This window comes from Adiantum capillus-veneris, chromosome 2 (assembly GCF_014529385.1).
Source record: "Adiantum capillus-veneris isolate H3 chromosome 2, ASM1452938v2, whole genome shotgun sequence".
Taxonomy (NCBI): Eukaryota; Viridiplantae; Streptophyta; class Polypodiopsida; order Polypodiales; family Pteridaceae; genus Adiantum; species Adiantum capillus-veneris.
This window is the reverse complement of record NC_140932.1, coordinates 12,656,316-12,667,226: the sequence shown is the minus strand read 5'-3', so window position 1 is coordinate 12,667,226 and position 10,911 is coordinate 12,656,316. Positions and strand designations below refer to the sequence as shown.

General features: G+C 41.9%; 1 protein-coding gene across 1 annotated transcript; it reads right to left on the bottom strand.

Annotated features, from left to right (window-relative positions):
* Positions 1–724: 724 nt before the first annotated feature.
* Positions 725–4,560, bottom strand: LOC147462389 (putative xyloglucan galactosyltransferase GT13). The gene is made up of 2 exons (XM_086483778.1): positions 2,532–4,560; positions 725–1,671 (listed from the first exon to the last, which is right to left on the bottom strand). The coding sequence occupies exons 1-2, from the start codon at positions 3,522–3,524 to the stop codon at positions 1,084–1,086; spliced, it is 1,581 nt and encodes a 526-aa protein (XP_086339904.1). The 5' UTR covers positions 3,525–4,560; the 3' UTR covers positions 725–1,083.
* Positions 4,561–10,911: the final 6,351 nt, after the last annotated feature.

Genomic DNA, 10,911 nt, shown 5'->3' with positions numbered 1-10,911 from the left:
GTGCTTACTCAGACAATGAATATATGGCATCAACTTGTTGCTTCTCAAGTATTCCCTTCCCAAGGATCAACGTCTCCAAGATGAGTAGCCTGTATTTCTGGATCTTGCAATAGACTATCATTTGTATTTACATGGCCATATATCCTTACTTGCATTTTCTATCTCAGACAACAAATGTATGGCATCAACTTATTGCTTCTCACACCTGTCTTCCCCAAAACTTGTCTCAGAAAGGAATCGACTCCTTCAAAGCCTCTAAGATGAGTAGCTTGCATTTTTACATCCTGCAACAGATCACCATTTGTATTTACGTGGCCAAATGTGCTCAGCATAGCACATTTGGTAGCTAATTTGCAATTCCTGTACTAATAAACTTCTTGCTACATTGCCAAGGATAGAGGTATGAAGAAAATTGTATATTTGTACTTAGAATATGCTGCCACCAATGTCCTCAAAATTAGTTATTTCCCTGGTCACAATTTATTATTTTTCTATACCACAACTTATGTAGCTCAATAATGCTTGTTTTTTGGGATCGAAGCATGAGAATCATTGTATATTCTTACTTAGGATACACAACTACCGATGTTCTCTAATCCATCTACTTATGTGGGTCAAAATTTACTATTCTTTCAAGCCACAACATATATTATTTGTTACCATCGACCATCAAACATGCATTACATCAATATGATTTCTCACACGTATAATTCGATAATACATCTAACCAAAACCAAAATATTTAAAAACAATTCCAATTTTTAATCAAAGGCAATGCCCTCGTCTGTTGTAGACGACCTTGTTTTTGGTGTGTTGCTTGTTTTGTCTAAATGGAGTGCATGTGTTTGTGTGAGATTGCATGGTTGCTTGTGTGGGGTGTGTTTTGGTGTGCATTGCCTGTCACTGTTCTCCTCTAAGGCATGTTTTAGCATGCCAAAAGTGCCCACCCAACTTAGTTAGCCCAATTTTGCATCTCGCAAAAGTTGTATATTCAAGTGCAAAAAACAGAAAAAGCACAGAAGTTCTTATTGCTACACTTCCCGCAGCAAGAATAACACCAAACCATGGTGCTATATCCCAAATCTAGGAGGTGAAACTGGAGAAGAGTTGGTGGAGAGCAATGTCAAAAGAATCAGGAAAAGAGATGGAAGAAGAGGGTGAGGAGTAGATGATTCGAGGAAGGATATGCTCCCGGATGTTTTCTTGCATAGACTTAACTCTCCCTGTAGAAATGTTGGCAAGTGCTTGTACAAAATTGTCTTTGCCAAGAGCAATATCATCTTTGTTGAGGAAGATGGAGTACAGGGTAGGGTCAGGAGGGAGGTAGGCATCATACTGAAGGTGAGCAGTTTCATTGGAAAAGACAACAGGAATGCACCCAGCGACGATGCTATCGAAAAAGCTCTTCCGGGTTGGTGTATCCCCCTCTGGTTGCAAGCAAAACACTGCATTGCTGAACTCAAGAGTGACAATCTCAGGCTCACTTTCACATGGAATTTGCCATTGTTTGTACTCAAGTGTGCAATCCAAAAACCTGCACTTGTCATTCTCTTTCTCACATTGCTTATGGAGCTCTTGCCTAAACTGCAGCGTGCTCTCATGCCGAAACTTCCTTCTGGCCGATCCCAAGAAACTTACCAGCCACTCCCTCTTTGTTCCCTTTATCGTCTCCTGCAAAGTACCACACCGTCTCCAATGATGCATGCATAAATGAAACAACCTCTCTCTCTCTCTCTCTCTCTCTCTCTCTCTCTCTCACACACACACACACACACAAAAATCCTCATTTCTGTTACTTGAGAGAACCCCGCAAAACGTCCAAATGGTGCCGATTCCGGGAGCAAGTACATGATCGAAATACAAAGCAGGTCGAAAGAGGACATCTGTTAAGCCATATACAACTAGCCACACGTGCAAAAACTGTTGAATGGACTGAAAATGCCAGGGGGAAAAACCTGTCCTGAAGAGAGTAAAGTGCCCTAGCCATCTAATGTCAGCCGAAAGCTGACCAACTGATCATACTATGAGCAACCATGGAGGCACTGAAGAGGGGTAATCGCCGATATTGACAAAGATGATAGATAAAAAGCAACTGGCATCACCAAGAATTCTACTAAGGAAGAACTGCCTTGAGCCCGCCAGCAAACTACGCTTGGGAGGCCCAACTCTGCCAAAATCAGCAGAGTTGGAAAACAAGCTGGCTACCCCCGCTTCGGCTCGATAAAGCTCCTTCGCGCTGGCAGCAGTCACCCGTATGCGACCAAAATGCTGACGAGCAGCTGGGGTTCTACATACCATGTATCTTGCATCCTAGCCTCCCATGGATCACCCCATCCCCCTAGCCTCCCACCAAAAGACCAAATTTTGTTACTCTGCAATTTTGTCCTTTCTCGATAGAAAGAGGACACAAACAAGTATGTTTGATTTTTCTCAATATAGGCCGCCTTTTGGCCTCTAATAGATCTCTCTCTCTCTCTCTCTCTCTCTCTCTCTCTCTCTCACACACACAGAAACAGGAGAAAAACTAGCACCTGCCAAACTTTAAGGTGGGAATCAGAGGAAGGGTGGAAAGAAGTAGGGTAAGGAACACCAATTTCATGGATGAAGGTTGAAAAGGCCTTTCCCTTCCACAAGAAGGTGAGGTTGGCCAGCTCAGGCTGGGAGGTGATGGGCAACCCCCACATTCTTGTCTTGATCGGCCGATTTAGGTCCACAGGCTGCCTGCCCAACACCATGAAATGTTTGTGGCCCCTCGTACGCTGCCAAGTCTCCTGCCCCCTCAGCCACTCTAGGAAGAGGTTCACATGACGATCCCGAACCTCTAGGGCATTGCATCGCAACGACAGCGCTGCATCTTGGCCTGCATAGTAAGGCACATAGAATGCATCTGCCCTGGCCATGTCTGTTGTAAGGCATGCATACTTCTTCATCTTGGCATGGAAGAGCACCTCCAAAGAGAATTGATGGGTCCTATACCATGCCTCTGCTGGCCGCAACTGTATGGAATAATTGTAGTAATACCCATTCTTATTGAGTATTGTTGAATTATCTGCTTCTGTGAGGCTTGGCACTAGAAGCCCTCTACCTTCATTTTCCAGGCCTCCACAATAGATGCACCCCCAGCTCTCTCGACACCGGCCTCTGCCAGTTACGATGCACTCCTCGGCAAGATCAGCATTGAATTGAGCAAGCACATCATACATATACACATACCTTCCTTCACACATGTCATGGACTTCATGCTCTCCTTCATCTTCATCTCTGAGGGCCTGTAGCACATTGTCTTGTATGAATTCTGCTAGGTTCGGGTAGGCCACCCAAGCGAGCTCTTGGAGATGGCTGGTGTTGGTAGCTTGCAGGAAGCAGAGAGCAGTTAAGCAGAGTAGAAGGCAGAAAAGACACGGCAATACGCGTGCCTTGCAGCAGCAGCTTGAAGAAGGAGCTGGAAACTTCAGTGGGGAACGGTTGACATGCACCATATGCAGCTTCTTGTAGGAGGAGCTACTCATGTCAGTGTAGGCCATGGTTGCAACAACGCTACAAACACCATGTCTGTTCAGTGTTTACGCTCTACCAGCAGCAGATCTCATACGCGCGTGGCGTGGGTGTCTGTGCGCGCGCACCTCTAACACCCGGAGTTTGTGAGGGGATCGACGGCTCATAAGTCCACGGCGCACGCCCGCAATCGTAGCCGTGGGTGTTATGTCACTCAAAAGTCCGGAAGCATGCTGGTTCACAATACAAGATACACGTTGTGCATGCATATTCAACTCCTCCACACAGGAAACGACGGAGGAGAAGCTGCCGTCCAAGTGCAGGTTCACACACAGGATGGCGGAAAAAGGCTAGTGTGTCAGATTCTCTCTCTCTCTCTCAATCAATCATAGGATGAGCTTGCAGTCTTCCACCCATGGGCGGCATGTGCAGCCTAGAACACTTGTGCATGGAGATGGCCCTTAGTCAGTGTGCCATGTAGTATTCAAAGTGGGTGGAAAGTGTGTAGTGTAAATGGCACAATTTGGGGCGACAAATCTCATTGCTCCACCTAAGAAAAAGTTGGCATGGGCCGTGCAGTCTGAAAGCGGCCTTATTTGCAACTTGAACTGTGGGATTTAGGATTCAAAACCTGAGTCACTGGGCCTCAACACTAAGTAGCACCCCGCATTGAATGAGAGGGAATGAGTGGGATGAGCAGACAAAATCTTGAGGTAGGGTAAACCACGACAGAGCAAAAACAAGGCTGTACAAAGGCCTCGATTTATTGAACCCACAACCCCATGGTTCGGGCTGCAAATCATGTGGGCTAACCACTCCACCTGAGGGCACATTGTGTAATCCTCTATATCTATACTTACTCTTTATAAAGTAGCTTAAAATTTTGAAGGAAGGAGAGAGCCTTCAGGTGTCACTCTGGTTCATTTCAAAAAAACCTTTGGAAACATTTCATTTGAAATGCAAAAGCCAAGAGTTAAGTACTTACATGGTAAAAAAATGAAAAGACTTTCTAATTGATTGCTGACTAGAACTTAGTCTTTGTAATGTAAACTCAAAAAAGTAGTACTCTATCTATATTTATATTATTTACAATTCTTGGGAAGGCCATGGAGTTTCACTTAAGTCCTGAAATGTCAAGGTTGATCAGTGACTACTTCTTTTATGAAAGCCATTTCAAGAGTAGTTCTACTTTGCATTTTGAAGGCCATGAAGAACTCTCCTCTACGTATCGCCCAATTAACCTCTTTCAACACGCTTGCACAATGAACCTCTCTCAATATGCTATCACTATGAATCTTCCATACGGTAAATGATCTTCGATCTCGACACATCCATGTTAGTGAGTGTGTGTGTGTGTGTGTGTGTGTGTGAGAGAGAGAGAGAGAGAGAGAGAAAGAGAAAGACCAGTTTTGCAGGTTTGTATATGAGCGATAGAGTTGGCATGCCATTTGTTGTTGTATTGGAGCGTTGCGGAGGTCTTCCACATTTGCATTGCATTAATAAAGTGCAATGAGCTTGACAATTCATTCATGGGAGTCTAATAATTTGTTGTGGACGTCTTAGACACATTGTGTGTGTACATGTGCGTGCGCACGTGTGTGTGTGTGTATGTGTGTGTGTGTGAGAGAGAGAGAGAGAGAGAACCCTTCTACACTTTTATGTGTGGATGAGTGTGCTGAGAAATAGAGAATGGTCCATGCGAATCATGCTTTGTGTGTGTGTGTGTGTGTGTGTGTGTGTGTGAGAGAGAGAGAGAGAGAGGACTCTCACACCGAAACTAGAGTGAGAGGGAAGGGAGAATAAATATTGGTCTCACATCAACAATCGATGAAATTTGCAATCAAGAATCGAGAATTGATAACTGACACGAGAATCGACGTAATTAAAAAAGTTTGATCCAATGAATCCAAGGCAGAAAGCGTGCATATCCAAGGCAGGAGTGGACCTCAACAAATGGCAAAGGCGGACAATGGGAGACAACTCTAACAATTCTTCAATATTTTTGAAGGTTTTTACGCTACATTTTTGTGAGTTTTGTGGTTTCCTTCGGGTTGACTTAGAAGTTAAAAGTAAATTTCAAAATTTGTAGGTGGGATTACACATAGCTTAGATTTTTTCAACTGCTTAAAGGCAAATTAGAATTTTTTAGACAAATCATAAAAAATTGTAAGAGGGGTTACACTAAATCGAGTTGAGGTGCAATGTTTTTTTCCAAAAACTTGAAAAACTTAGGTATGAGAAATTTTAGGGGTAACTCTATTATATTTGAAAGCTTTTACACTCAATTTTTTAATACTTTATACTTATAAGATAATTTTCTAAATTTGTAGGTGAGATTACACTAGATCTAGGTTTTTTTGAGCATTTGTATGTACTATGACTTTTCCCAAAAAAAAAAAAAAAGGCAAATTTACTATAAAATTGCACTAAACTTCTTTGCACTTTGTAGATTCTCTAAACTTTGACTTAGGTTTTATGAACTTTGTAGTTTCTTTGAACCTTAGAGGTGGTCTTTCAATTTAAAAGTTAAGGTTGTGATGTTAAGTGTCATTCTTTTTGCATCCATGGCTCACTTGGAACATGGCGATGTTGTAATTTTTATGTTTCTATTACTTTCTAATTCAGTGTTGTTGAGTGAGTGCTGCTGAATTTTTTTTTTGAAAAATTAGAGGTAAATCTTAAAATTTATAGGTGGAATTACATTAAACCTATGTTTTTTTTGCAATGTTGTGGGTGTCCTAATTTCAAATTAAATTTTACAAGTGTGTGGCCTGTCCGAAAGAGACGTTAGAGAGAGAGAGAGAGAGAGAGAGAGATGGATGTCCCTTTCCTTTGCACCCAATCCATTCTCTCTCTTCCTTTGCCTTGGTCTCCTCCCCCCCCGCTCCCCTCTGCCCCCCCCAAAACCCTTTCCTTATGTCACATGGCAGGGGCCTCCAAGGTGCATAAGATATAGTTGAGAAATTTGTAGGTGGGATTGCACTAAAACTAGGTTTTCCTCGAGCACTTGGGTACAAAATAGTTTTCTACTATTACTCAATAGTCCATTATCTATACTCTTTATAATGGACCTCAAAAAATTAGAGGAAGGAGAGGGCTTCCACATGTCGCATTTTTGGTTGATTTGCATGGCCCGTTGGATCAATGTCGATATTAAGATGTTGAGTCCCAGCCCTCAAAAATTGCATAAAGTAGTTCAGATTGCAACTCCATCCTTTCCCAACGACTTGCAATAGTCAAATTTGTGAGTTTGACGAGTTGTTGTCAATCTGTGTGTGTGTGTGTGTGTGTGTGTGTGTGTGTGTGTGTGTGTGTGTGTGTGTGTGTGTGAGAGAGAGAGAGAGAGAGAGAGAGAGAGAATGTAGAATATGCATCCAACCTTTTTCAACAACATACAGATTGTAGTAGCCAAAATTGTGCACCTGATAGTTTGCATGTGTGTGTGCGTGCGACTCACTGTTTCTGTGTGTGTGTGTGTGTGTGTGTGTGTGTGTGTGTGTGTGTGAGAGAGAGAGAGAGAGAGAGAGAGAGAGAGAGAGATCCTTTCCTTGGTAGCCCACCAAAATGACTACCAAGCATCAAAACCTGTCTACCTCCAACCAACTGAGAGTAATGAGAAGCCCGTATATTGGCAAGCGATGGTTTTGATAGCATGGCGCAATAGTAGCAAGTTGGTTGAAGTGTGGTACATTGTCATTGATTGATGAGTGGGGAGATATGGACAACGCAAATTTGTTAGAAGTCGTGTGAAGGATGAGTTGATCGCAACCGATCGACCGAAAGCATTCCATGTGGGTGGAGAGAGAGAGAGAGAGAGAGAGAGAGAGAGAGAAAGAGAGAGAACTTTTGAGCAAGTCTTCAACTTAAAAGAATTGAGAAATGGAGGAAAGAAAGTGATAAAAGAGATATCAAAGACCTAGTTGTGATTCTTAGGACTACTATTCCATTTTGTGTGTGTGTGTGTGTGTGTGTGTGTGTGTTGTATATGAGAGAGAGAGAGAGATCCAATTACCATGCTTTTCTAGAGAGATAGAAAGATAGAGAGAAGGCGTACATATGCATTGTTTATCTTTCTATAGTGATTCCAAGGACTACGTTTCCATTGTGTGTGTGTGTATGTATGAGAGAGAGAGAGAGATCCAATTACGATGCTTTTCTTGGCCGCAGCAATGCGCGGGTCACATACTAGTTATAATTATATATTGTGAGCCAACACGCACTCCCCGCGTTTTTGGGGTTTCATTCGTGGCCCGGTTTAGTTTTGACATGATAGCCACGGCTGCGATTGCCTCAATATTTGGGTGTGGACTTTCAGCGATCCCCTCACCCCCTTCATTAAAGTCCGAGTGATATGTAGTCCTAAAGCGTCGTGGGGAGTTGGGGATTGGCGCTGCTCAGGTTTATCCCACCTCGAGATTCTCCTTACTCATCATGGTTGTCGATCCCCTTACCCCCCCTCATTTAATGTGGAATATTACTTAGTATCGAGGCTATGCGCGCTTGCATTGAGATCCAAATTACACATGGTTGTTACATGTACGGCTCAAAATTTTTGAGTCCATTGTGATTCCTTGGCACTAATTGACACCACATTTAGGAGGTGGGATCGATGCTCCACAATTTTTGAACGATGTGGATCGTCCTATTGTGTTTGGGAAAAGGAAAAATGGCTTGAGACTACTTTTGCGAGGTGGATGATCCGTGGATTGACAGTCCACAATCTTTGCATGATGTGGACAGTCAGATTGTTTCTGGGAAAAAGAAAAATGTGCCCCCCCAATGTTAGAAAAAAACCGGGGTACAATGTATTTTAACCGGCTAAGATCGTAAAATCTCGGTTAGATTTTGAGCTTGTCTTGAAGAACCGGTAATTTACACAAGTTTTCGTGCAAATACCGGCAAAAGCTTCAAATTTTGACCTAAAAACCGGTAGAATTTCATTATTTTCTTCGGTTAGGAAAAATGTATTTTTCTAGCCCCGGTGCCCCCATTATTAGCCTAGAGTTTTGAATTCACTAGGCCTACCCCCTTCATAAACCATGTGCACTCTATCGTTGAGCTATCATACACTTATTGAAAGCCAAGTGGGAATACATGTCATTTTCATAAAAATTGCCGCGTGAGGGGTTCACATACCAGTCACATGGGGCTCACTTTGGACTCAATATGATCACGTGAAGTTCACTTGGAAATGACAGTGTTTACTTTGTGTTCAGGTGACATTCATTATTCACTCTACACTCACAAGAAGTTCATGTGATGTTTACTTTCATGGGTTTCACTCGATGTTTTCTTGGTGTTTAATCCAAGATCGGACATCGCACACCCAATCTCACTGGTCCGAATGAATGAGTGTTACCATTCACCGAGCAAGTTTTTTCGAGCATGTCAAAAAACTGAGAAAGATCTTCACTTAACAAACACACACGCGCGCGCACACACACACACACATAGAATTCAACATAACAAAAATAACAATCTAGCTCACAAATTCTAGAGGTGTTTATGCACGCCGTCTTGCAGTGCAACAACCAACAAAAAAGCCAACTTTTTAGTGAAATCTTTTGACCAATGATGAGAAAGAGAGGCAAGTGGAAGCAACACAATATTGTGCAATCCTTTTTTTTGCAAAACTCACAATTGTGAGTGGATAGTCTATAATTCTATATCTATACTATATATAATGCAGCTTAAAATTTTCTAGAAAGGAGAGGACATCCACATGTCACACTCTGGCTCATTTCAAAGAAAGCCTTAAAAACTTTTGGTTTGGAATACAAAAGTAAAGGATAAGTGGTAAGTACTAATAACTATGATGGTAGAAAATGAAAAGACATAGTTTTGAGTTCTGAGCTTTGTCAAAACGTCAAAAAGCTTAGTACTTCATCTATACTAGTAAAACGGCGTCGCCTTTGGTGGCGGCATGGCCCCTCTTGTCCTCAAACCCCTCGCTCTTGAAAAATTTCATAAAAGCATATGAAGAAAGTACTCTCTCTCTCTCTCTCTCCCCCCCCCCTTTGCCATAGGTTTAGTGTAATCCCACCTTGATAACTTTAAATCCCTCTTTCTTATGAAGTTGATGGTGAAAAAGCCTACAAATCTTGGCAATTTCAGAATGTATTTGTCAAGATGGCACAAAATGTAGTCTGTCTCTCTCTCTCTCTCTCCACTCTCTCTCTAGTACGCTCACGGTGGCGGTATGATCCATGTAAAAGAACTTTCATGTAATTTGGATATGAATATTTGAATATGAATATTTGAATATGAATATTTGAAAAGATTTTGTTCAACCCTTTATGCAATGACTTAGGTCCAAAAATATAGCATTACAAAGACCACTTCTTGCGTTTAAATTTTAGAGCTGTATAGCTGCAGCATTATGTTTCAAGTGCAAAACAGACAATGCTATCACAATGTATGCACTGACATATTCAAAATTGTTGCTATACCAAATTATTTATAGCATCCTTGGAAAGTTTGCATGGCAAGATATTGTTAATGGTCTCTAAATACGCAATCAAAATGTCAAAATGTTCACAATAATATCTATGCGCAGTACATAGAGATACAAGCTTTTTACATCCTAAAGTGCAACCTACGACATGTTGTACCACGGTATCGAACCACCCATGGTCCACGATGTAAAACACATCGACCAATCAGACTGGGGGGATAGACCCCAGAACAAAAATGTGTAGGGACCAACTACCATTGGTTAGACTTTGAGAAAACACAGCATTCATTGGGAGGGTTCTTCCGAGCTCTTGAATGGTGATACGTGCTCTGAATCCTCTTTGGATAGTAACTTGGACGTAGTAGAGCAAACTTGGATCATATGAGGCCTCGAAAAATCCCACCAAAGAACTGTGGATGATTTTGTAATCTATATCCAATCAAAAGTCTATTAGTATAAACAAAATAGAGACAAAATAAAACCTAATTACTTTACGACATCAACATTGTTACCTTACTACATCCAAAACCTCGAGTAGATGAATAACCTCCATGGCGTTGATAGGGCCCCTCCATAGTAGTGGATCTAGAAAATAATTGGTGATTGCGAGTTTCAAATGAGAGAGAGAGAGAGAGAGAGAGAGAGAGAGAGAGAGAAAGAGAGTAGCATCTTTTACCTTGGATGTGCCGAGGTCTCCTTCCTAGCATATAGGTCACAGAGGCGTTAGGATCCATCTTCATTCATAAAAAAAAGTAAATGAAGGTCAAAGATTGGTGCTATGTATTTTGAGAAGGGGGGGGCGGGGAGGGAGAGAGAGAGAGAGAGAGAGAGAAAGAATATACATGGCACAATTATGGAGATCCCCTATTATATCACTATATAAAGCCTCAAAATGTAATATCCAAAGAAGACACCTCCCTGAAATCCATGAGCAAATTGGTAGACCAAAAATGTAATTTTAC

Excerpts from the sequence above, each read along its gene's own strand:
- LOC147462389 (XM_086483778.1), bottom strand. The coding sequence starts at position 3,524 with ATGGCCTACACTGACATGAGTAGCTCCTCCTACAAGAAGCTGCATATG. Across the intron at positions 1,672-2,531 it reads CCCACCTTAAAGTTTGGCAG|GAGACGATAAAGGGAACAAA; the intron begins GTGCTAGTTTTT and ends GGTACTTTGCAG.